At 40.3% G+C, this 22,634-nt stretch overlaps 2 protein-coding genes across 3 annotated transcripts in view; one reads left to right on the plus strand and one right to left on the minus strand.

Moving 5' to 3' along the window:
* On the plus strand, nucleotides 1–11,850 carry traf6 (TNF receptor-associated factor 6). Its single transcript, XM_061739028.1, has 8 exons — nucleotides 1–138; nucleotides 2,405–2,750; nucleotides 3,072–3,222; nucleotides 3,990–4,148; nucleotides 4,231–4,302; nucleotides 5,519–5,596; nucleotides 5,721–6,044; nucleotides 8,610–11,850. The coding sequence occupies exons 2-8, from the start codon at nucleotides 2,428–2,430 to the stop codon at nucleotides 9,213–9,215; spliced, it is 1,713 nt and encodes a 570-aa protein (XP_061595012.1). The 5' UTR covers nucleotides 1–138; nucleotides 2,405–2,427; the 3' UTR covers nucleotides 9,216–11,850.
* The window catches only part of trpm5 (transient receptor potential cation channel, subfamily M, member 5), a 24,858-nt gene continuing 13,436 nt past the window's right edge, over nucleotides 11,213–22,634 (minus strand). The window contains exons 13-26 of one of the 2 annotated variants that reach the window (XM_061739008.1): nucleotides 21,200–21,323; nucleotides 20,834–20,979; nucleotides 19,996–20,108; nucleotides 19,811–19,915; nucleotides 19,178–19,436; nucleotides 15,697–15,815; nucleotides 15,389–15,521; nucleotides 15,118–15,292; nucleotides 14,342–14,510; nucleotides 13,993–14,171; nucleotides 13,721–13,853; nucleotides 12,558–12,630; nucleotides 12,341–12,431; nucleotides 11,213–12,197 (exon numbers count right to left, since the gene is read on the minus strand). In XM_061739008.1, the coding sequence (XP_061594992.1) occupies nucleotides 12,064–12,197; nucleotides 12,341–12,431; nucleotides 12,558–12,630; nucleotides 13,721–13,853; nucleotides 13,993–14,171; nucleotides 14,342–14,510; nucleotides 15,118–15,292; nucleotides 15,389–15,521; nucleotides 15,697–15,815; nucleotides 19,178–19,436; nucleotides 19,811–19,915; nucleotides 19,996–20,108; nucleotides 20,834–20,979; nucleotides 21,200–21,323 (1,953 nt within the window). In that variant the 3' untranslated portion in view covers nucleotides 11,213–12,063. Of the gene's footprint in view, nucleotides 12,210–12,340; nucleotides 12,432–12,557; nucleotides 12,631–13,720; nucleotides 13,854–13,992; nucleotides 14,172–14,341; nucleotides 14,511–15,117; nucleotides 15,293–15,388; nucleotides 15,522–15,696; nucleotides 15,816–19,177; nucleotides 19,437–19,810; nucleotides 19,916–19,995; nucleotides 20,109–20,833; nucleotides 20,980–21,199; nucleotides 21,324–22,634 lie in introns of both variants that reach the window. The other variant, XM_061739001.1, reaches the window with a different exon arrangement.

A 22,634-nucleotide genomic window follows, 5' to 3' on the forward strand; every position in this document is an offset into this window, starting at 1 on the left:
ACCGAATCGAAAAGTTGGAAACGTCTGAAGGAAAGGCTGAAGAAAGTCTCAGAATAAGGACAGCTTTGATCGGACCCGCTCACTATACCCGCGGATGCTCCCGTCGGTCAGGATCCCTCTCTCCCCCGCGCTGTTTGGGTCAGTATCTCTCTGTTTGGTGCGTTTTGCTGCAGTCACATTTCAAGTTGCAGTTCCGCCTTCAGAATAACATTGTGGTGAGCAGACGATGCAATAAATATCTGCATTTATATCAGACATTTCGTAGAAATACCAATTAAGTGGCATAAAAAACACATCCCTCGTGAGAACTATTAAGGGAAATACCAACTTCCTACGTTGTAACGTTAGTAGTATGATGTAATTTACACGCCTTTTGTTTTAAGTATTAACCCCTTCCAAACTAGCTCTGCTGTCAGGGTCTCTGCTCAAATAAAATTGCAAAATTAATTAAAAAATAATGAACTGTGTGAAATCAGCAAAAACACAAGTGTAGTTGGAACACATTTGATAGCAAAGTCGACACGTGACACGTGAGAATACAGCAAGGATTTATATGACTAGAATGAAGGACACAACTTAAAAACAAAGTCGGTTTGACAAAGTATTACAATTAAGGAGTGCATATCTCTGAATTAATGTAATGAAAACCTTGATTTTCCTATTGTAGCCTGGGACAGTTTGCAAAATAGCCATGATAGCCTTTTGACACGTGTGTCACTGAGGTTTATTCAGATACCAAACTATAGACCTTTTTTTAAATTATTATTATGAAATGGATGTCCCCAAATGTATACATGTAGTTTATTACAAAACTGTTAATTGAGAAATGACTATATAAACAGCTGAATATGGTTGACAAATGAATATTGTTTGTACTACAATTGTATTTTTATTATTTGGGTTTCCAGGTATGAAACATTTAAGATCCGAACTCTTTAATTCAGTTGAACGGTTAGGCTTTACATATCTTATTCAAAACTATAACTACTGCAATTGTTTTGTTTTTTTTATTTCTTAAAACAAAAACAAAACAGAAACCTCAAGGCATGACATCTACTTTTCTCTGGAATAGAATGGGAGTTTTTATTTTTATTCACATTGAAATTCTATTTTTGGAAACATTTCGGATAACTAGGCAGGTTTTTAAGTTATGAAGGAAAAAAATGTAGTTTTGAGCAGTTTTTTGGTAGAAGTGCAGATGTCACCTTTGTCTGTTGGAATTTTGAATGTATTTATATTTACAGTGCGGTCTGACAGTTTAAAGGCGATGCATGTGATGTATTGGTTATTTGAACATTTTATTTGGGCTGACTGTTCACTAAAGGCAGTCTGTTTGATATAGCCCCAAAAGGGGAATCTTCTCAGAAATAAACAGTGACATTAAACATTAACTAACATTGAAAAATTAAGTGACAGCATGTAAGTACTTTGCTGTTGAGGCTCTTTAAAATGAGAGAGGAAGTTAAATAGATGGTCCGTTGTTGGGAGGAAGTTAAAAGGGTAGTTTATAAAGTGGAATGAAACAAGGAGAATGCTATTTTTTTGTATGAATTGTAGCCTGTTCATATAAAGAGTCATTGTTGTTTTAAAAATTATTATTATTGTTTTTTGGTTGCTGCGATACCACACGATTATCAAAATTTAGGACCTTCTTGACGATCTGTTCACACTAGAATGCCTTAATTTTAAATCATTGAAATTTTGTCATAGCTTCAGCTGTCATTCACAGTATTTCTGCTATTTCAACTCTCATAATTGGTGAAATTTTGATCCACCGTAGACCCTTTTTTGGTTTGTAAATGCAGCCTTGCAGGGAAAACCATAAGCATTTACTGTAAAGAAAGAAAAAGACAGTTGCGCCGATTTGCTTCATGGTTTGGTCTTTTGGATCCGTACGTATCCTTCCTTGACACACCAAGTCTTTATCATGTGACCATCACAGGAAGATTATACTCAGACTGCCTTAGCAACGACGCCAACAACAACATGGAAATGGAAAAGGGAGCACTGCTGACCAACCAGAAAACAAGTCCATATTTAATGACACTGCAAGTACCTACAGTAAATGTGCTAAAGGGGAAACCTTTATGAGCTTTTAGAAGAAAATCTGAATCAAAGGTTATTTTCAGGCTCACTTGCCCAAAGCTGTTGAGCATAGATGGGCCTGTGTTATATGTTTGCTATGGTGTAATGTAGATGGAGATGTTTTCCAATGCAGAGCTCAAACAGTGGAAAGTTTTCAGTTTGAAATGCTGTTTTGGAACAACATAGCCTAAACCACATTGTTAGACCTTTTCTGATGGCACCTTTCTTTCTTTTTTTTTTACTATTATTGGAAGTCACTACTAAGGTTAATTTCGAGTGAATTAATTATGTAAAATATCCTTGTTTTTGCCACTTTCAGCATTTGCTAGTCACCTTCTACAGATGGCTTGTTTTGAAAGCAAAGAGAGGAGTTTGGAGGAGGACAGCTATGAAGGAGCTGTTGGTGGAGAGCTGTCCAATTGTGCCTTGGCCATGCTGGAAAAGGAACGGGAGTCCCTTCTTAGCCCCTCAGAGGGTTCTGCCACCTTCATGAGCAGCTCCTCCAGTCTTCAAGCTGCTGCGCCTCTTCAGGGCTACGATGTGGAGTTTGACCCACCCCTAGAAAGTAAATATGAGTGCCCTATCTGCCTCATGGCTTTAAGGAATGCCATTCAAACACGCTGTGGTCACCGTTTCTGCAAGAGCTGTATTGAGAAGTCCATTCGGTATGTTATTGTACTGCTTTCTCTGGATAACCCTCACTCGGGTTCAGTTCAATTCAAAATAGTTTTTTATTTCCCAAAGGGAAATTAATTCTTTCTTTCTTTCCTTTTTTCTTTCCTTATTTCTGTCTTTCTTTCTTTCTTTCACCAAATTCATGGTATTTTCTTGTAGGATCTTTAGTTCTCATTGGGAACAGAGCTGATATTACATTTTAAATCAAAAACATGATTTTAGCACTTTTTGACTCAAATATAAATCACTTTCTGGAAACTTCTCATCTTTAAGTACAGCCTAATTAAATATTCTTTCTTTTTCCAAAACAGCGATACAGGACAGCGGTGTCCTGTGGACAACGAAGTTCTGTCAGAGGACCATTTGTTCCCTGATAACTTTGCCAAAAGGGAGATTTTATCATTGACTGTTCGTTGTCCAAATTCAGGCTGCACCGATAAGATGGAACTTCGACATTTAGAGGTTAGAATTGTTTTATTTATTCTTTTAATTCACCTCATTCAAGAACATGGAAGCAGTGTTTTAAATGACGCTTTGTTGCAAAATCTAAAGGACTTTTTAAACTATAATCATACCATTTCATCTTTCAAGTAATCTGAATAGACCATAAAAACTTAGGAGACCTATCCAATCACAATTGTTTATGCTTGATTCATCATTTGTTTATTGACCATGAGCTACTAACAATGCAGTCCTCAGTAACTTGTAAAACTAAGGTGGTGTGTGAAATCCAATAAAAAAAAAAAAAATCTCGATAGGATTACTTGTAAATGAAAGCTAGTAACAAGTAAGCCATAAGCCAACCAGGACGCTGCCAATTCACACACAAATCTATTCATACTACATTTAGGACCAGCTACGCTGACGCTTCCCATACATGGACATGCAATCAGTTCATAGGTTGTTACAGAAGTCTGTGCACCTTCTTTGTTTATAATCTTTAAAAAATTGGAGGTTGAACCAGGTGCATGTGTAGTTGGATTACTCAGTCCAAAATGTGGTGGATGGATAATTTCAGCTGCAATCGGACCAAATGGACCTCTAGGACTATTGCACAATGATTTCTCGCTGTCCTAATTTGATTAGATTAGATTTTTGCTTGAAAGATGTATTGGGTATGAAGAAACAGTTTTTTTTTTTTTTCCTGATGTGTAAAATAAATAAGCACATTATTTCCTGGTCTGCCATAAGAATAACTTTACTGTTTCGATTGATTGCTTTCCCTCCAGAATCATTTGGCACAGTGTCAGTTTGCCACCGTGCCGTGTCCGCAGTGCCAGCAGCCGGTGAGAAAGAGCGTCCTGGAGGAGCACACGACTGCCGAGTGCCTTAGGAGACCAATGTCATGTCCAGACTGTGTGGAGTACTTTGTTTTTGAGGAGAGGGAGGTACTGTTATCTAACTCAGTTGCAGCTATAAAGTATATCTGTGAGGGTTTGTCTTCTTATCTCATGTTGGTTTCTTCCGTAGCTGCATGAGCAGCGCTGTCCTTTTGCCAGTATCAAGTGCCAGTACTGTGAGATGGACCTCATCAGAGACCAGGTGAGTGCCACCACGTCTGCCTTGAAAATGAAATGTTAAGAACAACTTCTCGACAAGAATTTGACAGTTTTTGAAACCGCACACTACGAGATTAGTGTGAGTTTGATCAAATGTAGGAAAGTCAAGCACGAGCACAATCTGCAGTTTGTGAGAAATAACTGAGTGGTGCACTTCTTCCACGAATATTTCCACTGTGTAACTGACCGGCCTGTCTCCCCCACAAAATCCCATAATGCAGTGTTCCACTAACGCATAAAGGCTCAGTTATGCTTCTGCGTCAAAATGACTTCGTGCCTACGGCGTGTGGTTTGGATCGACGCAGAGGACACGCCGTCACCTGCGCCGTCACTGACGTGCACCTCCCGGAAATTGTAACTACGCGTCGAGGAGACGCTGTCCACTCGCAGACCGAGAGGGCTGTGATTGGTTCGTTTGAAAGCGAAGCATTTCCGGTTTCCGGTTTGAATCAGTAGTGAACTTCCAGGGCTCTTTTCTTCGTTTATGTGTGATTTTTTTTGTTTTTGTTTTTTGCACAATAGTTGTCCTTATTTCTTTGATTTACTGTGACCGGAAAAAGTCGGATAAACCATTCAGAAAAAGATCGCTAACTAGTGGCCGCGGGGGGTACTGCACCGCGACCAAATGGAGAGACGGAGAAGTCAGAAGGGTTCAGCACGGCGTCACGGCTGCGGCGTGTGCTCTGCGTCGGTGTGACGCAGAACCATACCTCAGCCTTAACACGGTGACGACGATCAAGTGCCATAACGTAGACACTTTTACAGTGGTATACCACCTCACCAGTACAGAGTGCATACTTCATTGTATGTGCAGTTTTTTCGAAAACAGCCTCTTCTCTTAACGTAAAAGGGAACTACTCCATGTCTAGTCACAACACATTGTACATTTGACTGGTTCTTTAAACAAGGCGTGTTGTGATGTCTTTTTTTGTAATTTCCTGATGTTAATTAAATATCTGTGACATGCTTTGGTCAAAATACCACAGAGATCCGGTGCAAAGGCTGTCTATTCAAACATGTTTGTACAGTCCTGTTCATAGTCACCAATTTTAGGTGTAGGGGTCAGACCCACAAATCGCCTAAAGCCCTGTTTCCACTTAGCGGTTCGGTCTGGGCCGGAACGGTCGGGTAAAAAAAAAAAAACGTTATTTTTACAAGTTGGTATGACTTAAGCTAAGTTGCTCTATTTTTCTCCCCAGATGGAATCTCACTGTGATACAGACTGCCCGAAAGCACCGATAGCCTGTACTTTTAGTATCTTTGGATGCAAGGAAAGGGTAGGTAATGTGCTTATATGCAATGCAGAATGAACATTCGGGACAATGTGTTTGTTACACAACTTAAATGACTTTCACACATTTACACCTCCACCAGATGTTTGAAATGACTTGTTTTCTCCAGATGCTGCGGCACAACCTGGCCCAGCACATGCAGGAGTTCACCCAGATGCACATGCGCTACATGGCTGAGTTTCTGCGCGGCCTCAGTATCAATGGCACCACCCCCAAACCCCTGTGGACGCAAGGACCTTCTATTTCCTCTGACGATCAAGCAGCCGCAGCGTCGGCGTCGGGCTGCAGCGGGCCCAGAGGACCTGCGAGCTGCAGCGCCGCCGCCGCCTCATGTCAGCCCTCCGAGGAGATGCAGAGGCTCAGAGAGATGGACGGACGGCTGGTGAAGCAGGACCACCAGCTGCGTGAACTCATCATTTTGAAAGAGACTCAGGTGCGTGTCACTCACATGCATTTATCTAAATTTTCTATTTATTAAATCACTTATTATTTAGTGCATATAAGTTAAGAAAAGATACACATTTACTGCATTGGACATTGATTCAAGTAGACGAGGACATATTTTCTGAACTGGAGTCATGTCGTGTTGTTCCTTTTTAATTAATTCAATTTTAGTTAACTTTTAATCAATTTAGCGATTGCAGATGTCCTTTAGCTCACACATTTTGCTGCTGTGGTGCTTTGTGTTTTTAAAAGTTTCAAACTCTTCAGTTGGAATGCATCTTTTTTTTTTTTTTCCTTTCAGTGTCTTAGTTTAGTAAACTCTGTGAGCCATTCCTGTAATTTTATTTTCGTACACAAGATCACGTGCCGCTTACTCATCTCATTCTCATCACAAATGTTACTGTACTGTCTTGGGACACTCTTAACTATGTTTTCTTTTGAAAAAAAGGTCCAATAGTTCAGATGACCAATGGACGATGGGAGTTAACATCTCATGACTACAGCAGCTATTCAAGATCTGCCAGTGCAGATTTATGCTCACAAATTGTCACTTTAACAAGTTTCATGATGGCTTTTTGTATAAGTATAAATGATGACTGTTGAAAAAGACAGATATAATTTTCCTTTAGTTAGAAAATATATCCATATCTTAAATCCATTTGAGTCTTGCATTTATAGCCCTGCGCATACAGGCACATGCAAAAGTTTGCAGCACCTTTTTTAATCTTGTTTGTGCAAAAACATAACCCAATGATCTTTATCATAGTGAGTCTTATAAGGCAAATGGAGCCCCAGTTAAATAACGTGTGACTATTTTCACTGTCATTACTTATTAAACAAAAATGCAACCAAAAAGAAATGATCACATGAGTAATTTGAAGTAAACCCCCACCAAACACACACACACACAGACTGTTTCCCTAGAGTTCCAGAGGGAACGTTGTAGCCAGGTGCTGCTCTCATTATTAAATCTCCAGACCTCTACAAAAGCAGACTTTTGGGATGTTCACTGGTCAATTCAGGTGTGCAACGGCGTAAGCTAGTTTAGACTTCTTTTTATTGTTGCTGTACATAGTTAAAAACAAAACATTTTGGAGTTCAATATTGTACACTGATGTAGAAGACAGTTGCTAATATTCCCAGGACTTTACATCCCAGCAAGTTCAGACTGTGCAATGCTCAGAAATACCGTACACACCAGAGCCTCCAGGCCTGATGGAGCTTGTTAAATGTTAAATGCTATGACAGCCCAATTACAAAAAAAGACTGAACAAGTATGGTTTGCTTGGAAAGGTTGCCATGAAAAAAGATATTTTGTCTTAAAGTAATGTTGTAGCAAACCTGCATCCGAACAAACCACATGACCCCTGGGACTGAAGCAGAGTTGTTTGACCTTAATGCTCAGCACCATGCTTGGTGAAGACCCGACATGGCATTTCAGCGGAAACACCTCCTATCCACTTTCAAACGTGGCAGTGGAAGGAGGATAATTAGGACTTGTTTTACAACCACAGGACCTGGGCACCTTGCAGCCATCGACTCTGACGTACTCTCCATGCCAGGGTGTTCAAACATCATCATCAAACGTAGGGCTGGGGATCGATTCAAATGTCAAGATTCAATTCTTAAGATTCAGAAACGATTATCAAGATTTGATTCGATTTGATTCCGATATTGATTTGGGTTAGTGTTATTAAAATTGTTTTTTGATCTGTTGCATGAATTATATGACTGTAGTTATGCAAAATATTACTACTAGTATTATATTGAGATTAAACAGCAAGTATTGGCAGTTAATGATGCTGTAAGGACCAATCAGCTCCCAGAATGCTGATAGAACTGCTTTCAGAAACATTGTGTGTGGCAGAATTACCAAACAGATCCAGGGAGGAAACAGAGACGGATGAAATCGGTTTTATTTTTTCCCAGATTCCGTTTTTATTTGTTCCATTTTTGGTCTATTTTGATTTTTAATTTTTGAGCATTTGGTTTTTAGCATATTTTGCTAATGTAACCCCAAGACAGTATATAAAGTAATGAAATATAGACAATTTATGCAATTATAACCTAACACTTTAATGTTTTCATACCTTTAAACATATTTAAAGGCAAAAACATGGCACCAGTTATTCTCGTGTCCAACAAAACAATCCTTTTTTGGAGATAAACAAAAAAAATAACCAAAAGTTGTAATGTAATGATGAAAAAAAACAAAACATAAATAAATAAATAAATAAATAAATAAAAATAAATAAATAAAAAAATTATAAAAAATCGATCTTTAGACATATGAATCGATTTTTAGGAATTAATATGAGAATTGATTTAGAATTGGGAAATCGATTTTTTTCAACACAGGCCTACAGTTTGTAAGATGTCTTTAGATGAACATGACATGTCCTTCTACACCACAAAACATTTTTTCCATAGAACAGAAACTGTGCCTGCATCTTTTCTATGCAGCCTGTTTTTATTGACACAATTAGACATGTTTTTTTGTTGTTTTTTTTTTAAACTTGTGCCATTTGAAACTATTGTCCACTCTCTCTCCCAGGCGGGTCAGCTTGCAGAGCTCAGGCGTAGGGTGTCGATGCTGGAGGAGACGGTGAAGGAGCTGGAGACCCAGCAGTCCCACGGCCTCTTTATCTGGCGACTCAAAGGTTTCTCCGCTCACTTGCGGAACCAAGAGGCGGGCCAGCCGGTGGTGGAGCACAGCCCCGGCTTCTACACGGGCCGCCCCGGCTACAAGCTGTGTCTGCGTTTACACCTGCAGACCCCCAACGCCCCTCGCTGCTCCAACTACATCTCCCTCTTCGTCCACACCATGCAAGGAGATTTTGACGGCCATCTCACTTGGCCGTTTCAGGGGACCATACGGCTCGCCATACTGGACCAGGGGCCGGACGGCCAGCATCACATGGAGGTGATGGAGACGAAGCCGGATCTCCAAGCCTTCCAAAAGCCTGTCATTCCCCGCAACCCCAAAGGATTTGGTTATGTCACCTTTATGCACCTATCTCAGCTCAATCAGAGAAATTATCTTAAAGATGATAATTTACTTATCCGCTGTGAGGTGACGCCACGTTTTGACAGCATGATTCACCGTGAAGGACCAGCGGTTCAACCCAGAGGGCCCGAATCATCCGTTTCAAGGGAGTAAAGTCAAACTCATGTCTGAGATTTTCAATGGTGATGTTTGTTTCCAAAATGTCAGTTTTTCTTGTTATATTTGAAATAATGGATACCGGAAGAAGAAAAATTGACATCACAAAATTGACAATAATTGACATTGTTTAAAAAAAACTGCAATGTTATTAATAATATGTTTTTAATCTGTTTTAACAGATTTAGGGACATTTCTCTCACTTGTGAGACAAACTGATGCATATATATATATCTGCAGGAGCAGCAAATAATAAGTGCCTGATACATTTTTATTCAAAGATACAATGTGATTTTATTTGGAGTGAATCATTGCAATTTGCTACAGTTGTCGGTATGTTTCCATTTGTCGTTGAACTACTGTTAATATATTACTGTTAAAATGTATATTTGGCTCAAATGTATGCATTACGTCAAGAAAGCAGTTACTCGTAATCACACTGTACGATCGCAAGTCTTAAGCCGTGAATTAGACAATAGATGTTGTAATTACATTTAACCTCTTTTTGCCTTGTGGCAAAAAGTCTCTAATAGTCGCATCCTCGTCTTATGTAGCTCTTGTGACAGAGATTCACCATGACTAGAGATGCACCAGTCGCTAATTTCTTGGCGGGATTCTGAATTTCATTTTTCATAAAGGTCTAACCTGCTGATTCTGTTTCCAGTTCTTTCTAAAAACTATAATCGTCAGTGGCCAGTCCATCAGAGGGAAACGTATAGAAAACCCACACAGAAGGACTCCGGCCAGGCCCGGGAGTGGAACCAGGAACCCTCTAGCTGTGAGGCAACAGTGCCGGCTTGTTTTCCCTCACATACCGTACAAATGGCTCTATTTCCACGCGGTTGGTTGAAAGGTTTTTATAACGTGGATGATATTCTTCACAGCCAGTCCATCAGTGTGATGTGTTCACTGATCTGAACAAAATAAGAATTTCTTAATTTCCTTGCTGTTAAATTTACTGACCCTACTTTTCCATGAATACAATGTCTTTATGGACCAGAACTCAGATCAGTGGTCTAACCGGCATATCGGGCAGTATTGTTATTGATCACTGGTCGAAATGGAAAATGGACTCTAATCGGCAGCCGATCGATTTGTGCATCTTTAACCATGATCATTCATCAGTCAAAGGTCCAGATCTCTTGTGTTAGAACTGAGTTATTTATAGGCTTTTGTCCAATTTTCCTTCCTTATGAAAACGCTTTATACTAATTTTGAATCATATTTATTTGCTTACGCAAAACTAGTTTCTTCAAATTGTTTTAAGAGGTCAGAGTTAAATCATCTTTTCATCTGCCTGCTACCGAATACCACTGCCAGACTTTCTACCTAGTTGTATCAGACGGCTGGAAATCAAAGTGTTACAACTGGGAGGCAACTCTGAGCAATGTGTCAAAGATCAAGTTTAATTGAATCTTCTTATCTTGTAATCTTGTAGCAAGCACGAGGATCCAAATGAATGTTGGTGATGTAATGTCCTTTCTGAAGAACTGTGGAGGGTGGAAAATGAAAATGAGAAGAAAAACCGTAAGGGGAAGAAAGCTAACTGGTGAGCTTTCAGGTACGGCCCTGGACTGGATGGAAACAGTTTCATCTCACTGTAATGACGTCACATCCGAAACGTATGTTTAAAAGAAAATAATAATAATCATTTGATAATTAGAGGAAGTGGGGCAAAACAGCCAATTTCTGACCATAGTTTGGCATTTTTATTGAAGAAAAAAAGTGAACTGTTACAACAACATTGAAAATTTAAAGAACTAATTTCAAGAGTGCTCCAGGAGCCGCCGCCCGTAGGAGGTGATTCACAACTCCAACCGAACCAATCTGATAGCATCCGTCAAGGACAATGACGTCCAGTGGTGTCACTGTTTTAATCTAGGTCTTATGATGTTTGGGGTTGTTTTTCAGAGGATTTAAGAAAGTGGAAGTGCATATGATTGGGAATTTGCAGCGGTATGTTGGTCATGTCGTATTTTCGTGTGGGGGGTTTGTTTTTATTGTTTTTTATTTTACTGATTGTGGGTTTAACTCGGTTTGCACAAAAACTCCACAGTGTGTCTTTTATAAAATCTGGTAATGAGGAACAAAATTCAAACAGAGTATGGATGCTATCAGAATTAGTTTTTGCATGCCTCTATTCTTTCATCTGCAAAGAAATATTGACAGTGGATAATCTCATTTTTTATTGTGGGTACAGAAAAATGCTTTTGACAGAATTTTACAGCATGTGTTTCATTCAAATTCCTGGCTAATGTGACTTGGACATCAGCATTGAGTAATCTAGATGAATAGCTCAATCTTTAATGTAATGCAATATGCTTAACATGATGTTATTACTATGTTTTACTCTGGCTCAGTTTTGTTTCCACTGACATTGTGATGCCATTTATAGTAATTTCATTATGTAAACCATCGATATTGCCTTTATCATATTAATTTTGTGAGTTGTTGCCTTAAACTAGTGAGCTATCACTGGTTCAAATCTTCTCGATGTGCTCTTGAATCCTGTAATTGTTGTAGAACATTTACTGTCCTGTTCTAAAGAAACCAACATTGTATGCCATTAATCCACTTTGAAAATGGTTTTGAATCTAAGCAACGTGATGAAACAAATAAATGCTCCAGAGTCCACGGCGAGTCCCTCGGTTATTTCACAATATTTTTTGAAAACGTTTACATAGAGGGCTGTTCCTTTCCCTCGGCCCAGCCCTTCTGCTGAGCTGTTCGGATGAACCATGACCTCCTCCTTGACCCCAGAAAGAAAAGGGAGACCCGGCATGCGAGAAGGAAAAGGGTTAGGGTGAAGGCAGGAGGAACATGTTACAAGATACCATTCTGTCATTTATTCGTCAATGTAGGGAAACTTTTTGTTGGCTCCAAATCCCGGGTGAGCAGCTTTAGCGCCTCGCTCTTCTTTTTTGGCTTCCTTCTCTGGTTGAATTGGAGACATGTCCGCGCTGCTGCCTGCCTTGCTGCCTGTTGGAGACACTGAAATTTCAGGCGAGATTAACATGAAATTGATGGTTCAGGAAGCAGCTACTGTGTGTGGACACGTGTTTTACTGTTTCTGTTACAGAGTAAGCTGTTCTTGGTCTTTCCTGTTCTGACTTTTAGCTCACCTGGGGCTCTCGGAGCGTCTCTCCCGCAGTTCAGTGTGCTCTGAGCGAAACACTCCGCCATCCAGGACAGAACCTCGCCACAATATCTGATCTAGGGACCAAACCAGAACGGGTTTAGAGTTTTGTCATTTTTGTGTTTGTTTTGTGTGTGTAGTTACAAAGGTAAAACAAAAAAAAAGTAATTGAAGATATAATCAGGTCTCTTTTCCTGGTCTACCTGGGATTCCATGGATGCCAGTCGTTTCTCCTGGTCCTTATATCCACCAATAATCCTCAGCAAGCTCTGAACCCTTAATCACAAACCACCAGTTAAAACAGCATTCACTTCTAAAATAATCTGTTTTTTCTCATTAAAAAGCTGGAAAACAAAGACGTGGCTTGGTGTTACTAGACAGGTCATGTACTGTTTGCAAAAAAATACTACAATCATAATTCTAAAAAAATGTTTGGATGCTGTGCATAATGCAAAACAGAATTCAATTATTTTATTATTATTTTTAAATTTAGTGGCACTTGATGAGCCAAAAGGTCAAAGACTCAAAAATGCAATTTTGAATTTCAGCCTTATCTTTTCTGAATTTTTTTTGTTTAATTGTGTTCTGTAAATGACGGGATATTCATCCATCCATGTCTGTGTTTTATGTCCAGGGTCACACGGGATGCTTGAGTCTATCCCAGCTCATTACAGGCGAGATGGGAGGGGTTACACCCTGGACAGGTCACCAGTCTATCACAGGGCCACATATACAGACAGACAAACATGCGCGCTCACACTAAGACCTACAGGCAGTTTAGAATTAATCTAACATGCATGATTTGGACTAAGGGGGGAATCACGAGGAGAACATGCAAACTCCAAACAGAAAGACTTCCCTGAGCCTGGGAGTCGAACCAGGAACCTTCTTGCCGTGAGGCATGAGATATTCAAAGTCTTTAAAATTAAATTCTGAGAGAAAATGTTTTGCTTCACTAGTTCTGCACCGGTGAGAGGGTTTTTTCTGAACCTCTGCCCATCTTACCTTCTGAGAGACTTTATTTATTCATTTTACTCAGGTTAATTGGCAGCAGGTCATTTTCATGACTAATTAGTTCCAAGAAGTTCCTCTAGCTGTTTCTTTTTTCTTTAATGGACCACTTAGTTTTTCCAGCTTTTTGTCAATTTGGCTAAAAATGTAAAAAACAAGCGTGAAATGGTAAAACATTTCTCTTTTTAAGTGCGTCTTAATGAGATTGCCAAGTGATCACATTCTGTTTTTTTTTTTTTTTTTTTACATTTCACACAGCATTTCATCTTTTTGTGGCATTGAGACTGTATATAACAATGATCTGACTACATGGGAGCGTAGTTTTTCTTTCTTTTTCACATCATAAAGTCAGTACTTTGAGGAGGTGCTCTTGAGTCTCTCCTCGCTGCTCTCCCAGTGCTGGCGCTCCAGTTTTGCCAGGTAGTTCTCTTTCTGCACTGTTTCCCATGTTATCAGCCTCTGGTCTAGTCCCGCAGGCATCTCCCTCTCTGCCAAGAAACACACAAACACACCAATTAAGAGGCAGAGTGAAAACCAGTTTATCTACCGGGAGATTTTGCATTGATGGAAAGGTTTTGTCGGGGTGTTAAAGTCTCTAAAGGAGGCACGCTTGAAGAACCTTCATACCGAGATGCTCCTGCTTGGACTCGGGCCGTTTGATCATGCAGAGGAGGACCTGAGAAAGGTGGCTGATGATGATAAAAGGTGGGGCCAGAGCCGGCCGGCTGTGGTATTCCACGATCAAGTTATATCTCTGGAACTTCCAGAAGATGTCAGTGTTACCCTGCACGACCTGGAAGGTGTAGCTGCAAGAAGGGGAGACGATGTGTTTTGTCTGAAAAGTGTGTAGACACTGGTAAGTATTTTTTTTTCCTTTTTCTGATTTTATAATTCACGAAGAGGCAACTATCTTGACTAATTTCATCAATCAGATAAAGATCAGAGGAGCTTCTTTGACTGTCGGCTTCTGCCTTACCTGAACATGGCAATGAGGAGGTTGAGCAGAAGGACGTTGGTGACGAGGAGGAAGATGACCAGCAACAGGATGACCAGCCAGTTGGCGTAAACGTTGGGACACGGCGGCAGCAGGCCCAGGATGATTTCATCTCTGTCATTTGTGCAGTTCATCTTCGGCATCCACGCAGCTGTGGTCCATTTAATGACAGAATATGTAGGTTACAGGACTGTCTCAGAAAATTAGAATATTGTGATAAAGTTCCTTATTTTCTGTAATGCAAAAATGTCATACATTCTGGATTCATTACAAATCAACTGAAATATTGCAAGCCTTTTATTATTTTAATATTGTTGATCATGGTTTACAGCCTAAGAAAACTCAAATATCCTATCTCAAAAAATTTGAATATTCTGGGAATCTTAATATTAAACTGTAAGCCATAATCAGCCATATTAAAATAAGGAAAGGCTTGCAATATTTCAGTTGATTTGTAATGAATCCAGAATGTATGACATTTTTGTGTTTTTAATTGCATTACAGAAAATAAAGAACTTTATCAGAATATTCTAATTTTCTGAGACAGTCCTGTATGTTGGCAACTATGCTTCTGTTTCATCGCACAGAGCAAACAATACAAGGAGACGAAGTTCAGGAAATGCAAATCAACAGAAAGCTAACCCTCATGTTCTGCATGATGAAAGTATTATCATTTTACATCATAATAAACAATATGTTAGATAAAGACCTTTTATGCATCGCTGAATAGGGTGTATTCTGTATTCACTGCAGCATACCATCGATTTCCTCCAAGGGGATCTGCCCAAAAATGTGCAGATAGGGGCGATACAACGCCCTGCGAAACACCCAGTCAATTCTGGGGTCATTGGGGTGAAGAAGAGCCTGGGTGGCAACTCCATACGCAATCATCCACACACTCAGGAAAAAGAGGAAGAAGAAAACGTCCTTCATCTGCAATAAACATAAGGAGACATTTTTGTACTCTTTGATACGTTTCCACAGCATCTCCAGCCACATGTTTAGGCAGTAATAGTTTGTTGTGGTCACCATTCTCTCCACGATGATGATCTTGGGCCCCAGTTGTTTATGAATGGCAAAGATGTGTATCAGACGCAGAGTAAATACCATGAAATCTATGGCCAGGACCGTCCGTCCCGCCTCATAAGTACCACTTGCCATCCTGGAAAATAAAAGAAATATTTCTGAACTTTCAGTAATGAAATCCTTCCCTTGCTTACGCATCTATTTGAACGCTTTATCTTGCACCATTATAGCAGCAAATGCACTGGGCAGCCTCCACAATTCAGTTACACGTTGTACTTTTTGTTTTGTCAGTGTCTTTAAGTTAGAATTACCTGCAAGATACCCCGACAACAAAGAGCAAGATGGCCACCATGTCGCACTTGTTCCAGTTGTCCTCCAAGTACAGTTTAAACTTCTTTAAGATGCTTATCTCTTCATCTGTGAAGAAGCTCTGAGTCGTAAAAAATAGTTAAAGTGTTAATGTGATGTTCTTATTTGCAGAGGTGTCAAAAGTATTCACATTCATTACTCAGGTAGAAGTATAGATACTAGAGTTTAAAAATACTCCTGTAGAAGTTGAAGTATCAACTCAAGTTTTTTACTCAAGTAAAAGTATAAAAGTACTGGTTTCAAAACTACTTAAAGTATAAAAGTAAAAGTAATGTAAGGGGGAAAAAGCCATTAAGGACAAAAGCCATTGAGAATGAATGGATCTTAGTATAATGCAAATATATTAAAGAACCATATATGTGTACTATTGAGCATTAACATGTGTTTCAGAGAGCAGACGTGTACAAACCAATAGGGTGTCGGAATGGTATTATGTTTATACTTCTCATCCAACCACAACCAAATTCACTCAATCTGGATGGAGCAATTTAACTGGATAGTTTTTTTTTAAAGGCTGAAATGAAATAGAGTAACGAGGCTGTTTTTAAAATGTAAGGAGTAAAAAGTACAGATAATTGCGTGAAAATGTAAGGAGTAAAAGTAAAAAGTCGTCTGAAAAACAATTACTCCAGTGAAGTATAGATAACCAAAATTTCTACTTAAGTAAGGTAACGAAGTATTTGTATTTCATTACTTGACACCTCTGCTTATTTGTATGAATTTCTTAAAAAAGAAAAGGAAAAGTGGTTCATTGCAAAATAATAGTTGTCCTTTCCTGAATCTGCACATCCAGGTCACACTCTGAAGCCCTTTTCAGCGGCGACGGCAGATACACACCTCACTGCTTTAGAAACATCTGAAGCTTGTTAGAAATGCTTCTTACTCTGAGAGGTTGGGCCTGTGTCGTCTCTCGTGGTTTGAATGGGGCAGCTGTAAGTGCACGAGGAGCAGGAGCTAGGTCTGTTGATGCTGCTGTTGCCTTGGCAACAAGACCAGGGTCTTATGACACGTCCCGAAGTGACAGACTGGTGTGTCAGCCTTGACTGCCACGCTATAAATACCAATGTGACAGCTTAATGTTTCTACAGATATTGTAGGCATGTAGAGTCACACGCAAACATTACCCCCCCTTTTTTAATGTACAAACACATCCAAATAAAAACCAGCTGAATGTAGTGGAGCTTAGTCTCAGTCTGAGATGATGAACTACATCAAATAACTTTGTTAACCGTGCCATTATTCATTTCTGTGTGGCTTTATTGGTTCTTACATGGTTGTGGAGATATTTTGACCCATTCTTATTTACAACTTTGATTCAGTTCAGTTTGTCACCTGCTTAAGCAGAGTTCTCTTAAATTCCACCCCACCGACATGTGCGCTAGGAGTTATTGTGCTGACATATTTAGGGATATTAACTGCTAGTCCTATTAAGAATCCTGTTAATGTCTTTCCTTTGACAAAGCTTTTCCAAAATCTTCCTTCTTGTATAATTGCTGCTGTAGATTTGCTTCACATCATAATACCGTTGCATGACTTGATCTTGACCAGGTTTTAGCTGTGATGACCTCATTTACCTCCAGGATATTTGGATTCACACAGGATTTCATGTTTGACTCTAAAAGTGAAAGGTACCCGGGCCTTGTGGCTGCAAAAACAATCCCGAATCATCGCTCGTCCGCTGTGGCGCTTGACTGTGGGCATGAGGTATTTGCCCTGGAAGCCTGTGGGCCATGGACATTTATGCCAAACATTTCCACTTTGGTCCCCACTGCCCATGAGACATTGTTCCAGAAATGTTGTGGTTTGGTCAGACCAGGTTTCTGAGAATCTCAGTCATGCTTGTTCTTTTACAGGAGAGGCTTTCTCCAGGCAGTCCTTCCAAACAATCCATACTTGTTCAGTCTTCTAATTGTGCTGTCACAGACTTGAACATTTAACATGCTCAGTTAGACCTGCCGAGCCTGACAAGTAGCTCTTGGGCTTTTTTTGTGTTGTACAGTGTTGTACAGTCTGACGTTGAAGCAAATTTGCTGGGATGTTCACTCCTGGGAGGACTTTCCTCTTGTAAATAATCTTTCATACTTGAGGATGTTGTGCTCCAAATAGATAGCAGATGGTGTATAGTTTTGCTTTGTTTAGTTTTTCCAGATTTTTGTGCAGCAACATTTACTTCTCTAAGACCATTGATTATGACCTTTCTACTGTGTTAATACACAACCAAATGCTCTGGACCAGCAAACTGGCAAAACATCTGCTTCTATTGGGGTCTGTTACAACCAAAAACGTAATAACGGCCAATAACGTAATAACTGCCAATAATGTAATAATTTTGGCCATTTCAAATGTAATAACGCCAATAGTGTAATAATGTGCCAATAATGTAATAAAACTTTTGAGTCAATAATGTAATAACTTTTTGCCGATAATGTAATAATTTTGTAATAATCTTTTAATACCAGGCCAATAACGTAATAACCAGCCAATAATGTAATGACTTATTACATTATCGGCAAAAAGTTATTACGTTATTGGCTCAAAAGTTTTATTACATTATTGGCACATTATTACACTATTGGCCTTATTACATTTGAAATGGCCAAAATTATTACGTTATTGGCCATTATTAAGTTTTTGGTTGTAACAGGGTCTGAAGTGGATCAATGCTGATGATCAATGCCTCAAGAGGCAGCAGTTAGTACCACCTGGCTGCAACTTCTTAAATATCATGGAAGAAAAAGGTATACGTAGTATATCCCATGTGACATCTTTTTCTTTTTGATTTTTGCTGAACAACTGCCAAGTGAAAAGGTTTTATGTTGTTGTTCATCTAACTTTGTATTTGCCTACACAACAACAAAAGATTAAAAGAAGGGGTCCTAACTTCTGCACATGACTGCAGGTATGTAGGTAGTGAAGAAGCCCCGCTGGGCTTGGCGGCGTGCCAGAGCTGCCTGCAGCGCCGAGCTTCTTTTTTTGGAAACCTCTGCCGTAGCTCTTCTCATCTGGAGGACTGTTTGAGCTGCACACTGAAACAGCATGCAGAGGGAACAGTGAAGGCCTGTCTTATATGAGGCTTTTGTGCCTGAGGGAGAAAGGCTCAACGGGATCAGTGCAATAAGGAATCATGCCTGTCCGACTGGGTTCACACAGACGGAGTGATGGAGAGAGGTGAGAGGCTCATGAATCCTTTAAAACCCCAGAGAAAATGATTTCGCTCTGGTGAATCACATTATCACTCAGATACGTCTGACTTCTCAGGAGTGACCACTGCGGCACATCTGATCAAAATGCTGCTCCCCTCACAACAGACACAGTGACACTGCCTGGATGGATAAGTGAGTACTCCTAACATGTCACAAAATGAGAATGGAAGAACTCACTACAATCTTAAAAAACAATGAGATTGGATTCTTTGACCGTCACCTGCCGAAGTTCCTCCAGCACCAAGGTGAAGACCCAGAAGTAGAGCATTATCTCTGGAGCTCCGGGCCCAGAGGGAGGCGGGGGGCGGAAGTCTAGAAGGAGCACGTAGGTGAAGAGGCAGAGGAAGGCAAAGTACATGATGACATTGCCGAGGAAAACGGTGACGGGAGCACTCCAGAAGCGACGCCAGCGGCGCAGAAAGAAGCGCCACCACACGGAGGCGCAGCTCTGAGTGGCTGCTCCTCCAGGTGAAGAGTCCCTGCAAAGAAACAAGTGCAGAACATTCACAGCCCATGATGAACTCTGTGGACCCCAGTTGTTCTTCTAATTCATTTTAGCACATCTTACATGTCAGGAGTATGCGTGTTTTTTTTTTTTTGCCTGCGTTTCACTTGACTGCAAAACAAATTCCCAATGAAACCAATAAAGCTGAGTTGAAAAATAACATGAAAATCAGTGAAGCGGGGAGAGCAGCTTGGCGGGGCAAAGGCACGCTGCTGTTTATTGTTCACTCCAGAATCAAAAATGTAAATGTAGACAGGATGAAAGCCATGATCTTGTTTACTGTACTAACTTAGTTTCTGCCTACTAATGAGGGATAAATATAACTAATAGTGTCTCTGGCCGACTCACAATGGGTCATCATCATCATCCGTTAGCAGTAGGGCCTTTTCTGTGTCCAGACTGTCCAGCTCCACAAACTGCTGGTTGCCATTACGATTGTCCAGCTCCTCCTCACTACGAGCCACAAGGGAGGGTCAATACATGCAGCAAAAACACGTTCAGCACATTAGGTGGGTTAGTTTCAAATTCATCACCTGAACTTGATGAGGTTGGTCCAGATGAGTGCTGGACAGAAGAAAGAAACCACGAGTTTGGAGATGGCTGTGTCTGTTGTCATGGCACCCCACCAGATTTTGGTGAGGAGAGCCTGCAGTGAGAGTTGTCTGTTTTGGTATTTATTTTCACAACCTGGGCCACACTACAGAACATGAGCGCATGCAGGAGGTACACCATAAGGGGGCACCATAGTTCTTTTCAACATTTCCACCTTACAGATTTGGAACAGTGTAATCTTAGGAAACACACAAAGAAAAAAACTATGCATCCTCCCCTCTGCAAACAATTCCATGTGACATCTGAAGCATTTCCTGACTCACAGCTGCTGACTGCAGCTTGAGCTGAGGCCACTTACAAAAAGCAACACCTGATGCTTAGTCATGTGCTCGGCGCTCTTCAGTAACAGAGCCGTGAAATCCACGTTCTCTTGAAATAATACTCATGCCCGGAATCATAATTATCAGATTTTCATTGAGGAGGACTTTATTATTCCAACTGTGTGTTTTAAATGAAAGCCATTATTCAGCGAGTGTTAACTTTTCCTACTGACACTGAATACCAATTAAGTCTCAGCGATGACTCTCTAATGACAAGGACGTATCTTGGAGGAATGGTCAGGGGAAACTGAGCACTAAATGAAGTCTGTAATGATAGATCATTCACGCGTCGTGTCCCTCTTACATAAGGCAGCCAAATATCAGATTTTCTTTTTCATCAGTTTAAAACATTTCCGTTCCATGTTTGCAGCATCTTAAAAAAAAAAAAACAACTGTTAAATGGAAGCCAAATGAGCATATACATGCATGTCTCCATTACCTGAACTCCATCATGTGCAAAGAAAGATTTGGCATCGGCTTCAGTTGCCAAATTGAGGACTGTAGTTTTGCTCCAGCAGTTGGTTCTCCTCACCAGCAACGCATAGGCTCTGTCTTCGTTGTTGGAGTAACACTCTCCGAACAGATCTGATACGATAAGAACAGTCAGCACACAGAGTCAGCCAAGCCCTTCTGCTATGTTTGAAGAATTCCTAGTTTCAGATTCATTTTTTACTCCCTTCCAGTGGGATTTGTTTGTGGCAGGCCTAGGTGATGTTGGTTTGAGGTATGTGGAGGTGTGCTTGGCCTTTTGGTTTTTTATGACCACCACTCTCAGCTCCTGTCATCAAACGGTTTACATACTCACCGAGGGCAAACTGCTCATACTTGGCCTCTTTCATGCTGCGTGCAGACTCAGCCTCCGATTCCAGGCGTGCCATCTCTTTCAGAATCTTACAACCTGCCAGAGCAGCCGCGACTGCCTCGGGGCCCTGCAGAATTAAAACAGAGCTGCATCCAAGAAGTGGGTTTGGAAAAGAGACCTTGTGCAGAAATTTGAAGAGCTCCATCTTTTGCGTCTCATTGATTGTACCAAGTGCACTTACTCTAATTAAACTTGAGATTTTACGGAGTAAAAACTGAAATGACCCTGTAGGCTGTGGCCTTTGAATATACAATATATAAATATACATTTCATTTTCTTCTCTCACACTGTTCTCCCCAGTTGTCAGTTTCACTTCATTTCATTGCACTGTAAAACAGATTATTCTCTCATTATGGGAATGTAGTCGAAAACACGCATCTCTGCTTGATTATTTAAGAGCTTACAGCAAAACGTTAACTCTAAGCCCTTAACCAAAGACTGAAATATGTCATATATTGGTAGTTTTGCAAAAAAGTAGGATTCTTTCAAGTTTGACCTCTACAGAATTATGTTTGTTTGTTTTATAAAAATGGTCACGAACGTGGCATGGTTGATAATTACTCTTTCTTTTGGCTGTGTCCTTATTAAACTTGACCCTCAAAAACTGAAAAAAGATCCACCGCAGACTCCATTTCATTTTTATTTTATAAATGCAACAGTTAGAGTCTAATATTGATGAGCAAAAGTGTCTGAAAGCAGTAACTTTAATGCACAGATTCATATCCCAATGTGCTCTTCTGGGTCACTACGTGTCTTTTCCTTATAGTCCAAGCCTGTATCATTACTGGAAGATGGCACGCACACGCACGCGCACACACGCACGCACACACACACGCACGCACACGCACACACACACACACACACACACACACACACACACACACACACACACACACGTGCACACACAGGTCTTAATGACCAACGTTAAAATGAAGCAGCAAGCGCCCAGGACTTTATTGTCATCTGCTACTCAGGTATAGCCTGTATTTGATAAGAACTGCGGATGCCTATATGCGTAGGAGGAAAGCTATTGTCAGACCAATCTGCAGCAATAAAAGTAAAATGGGGGGGTAATATGGATAGAAATGGTTTCTGGAGGTGAAATGCTCAGTTTTGCTCTCAAACTACCTTTTGAAATGAAATTAGATTAGCCGTGGTGGACTGCCCTTACTTTCCTCTCTGTACAGTGTGATTGTTTCTGAATTTACGTTATCTTTGGGCTCAACAGAAAGCATCTCATTATTGTAACGCAGGGTTGTTGAGTGTATGTGTATTGGTGCCTGCATTCATTTTCTATGGCAGAAGTTCTTGTACGTCTCGGGCTGAAGCAGCCCCATTGTGATTCCTCTTCCTTTGAATGTTTTAAGAACTTCAAGGT

Source organism: Cololabis saira, chromosome 2 (assembly GCF_033807715.1).
Source record: "Cololabis saira isolate AMF1-May2022 chromosome 2, fColSai1.1, whole genome shotgun sequence".
Classification (NCBI taxonomy): Eukaryota; Metazoa; Chordata; class Actinopteri; order Beloniformes; family Belonidae; genus Cololabis; species Cololabis saira.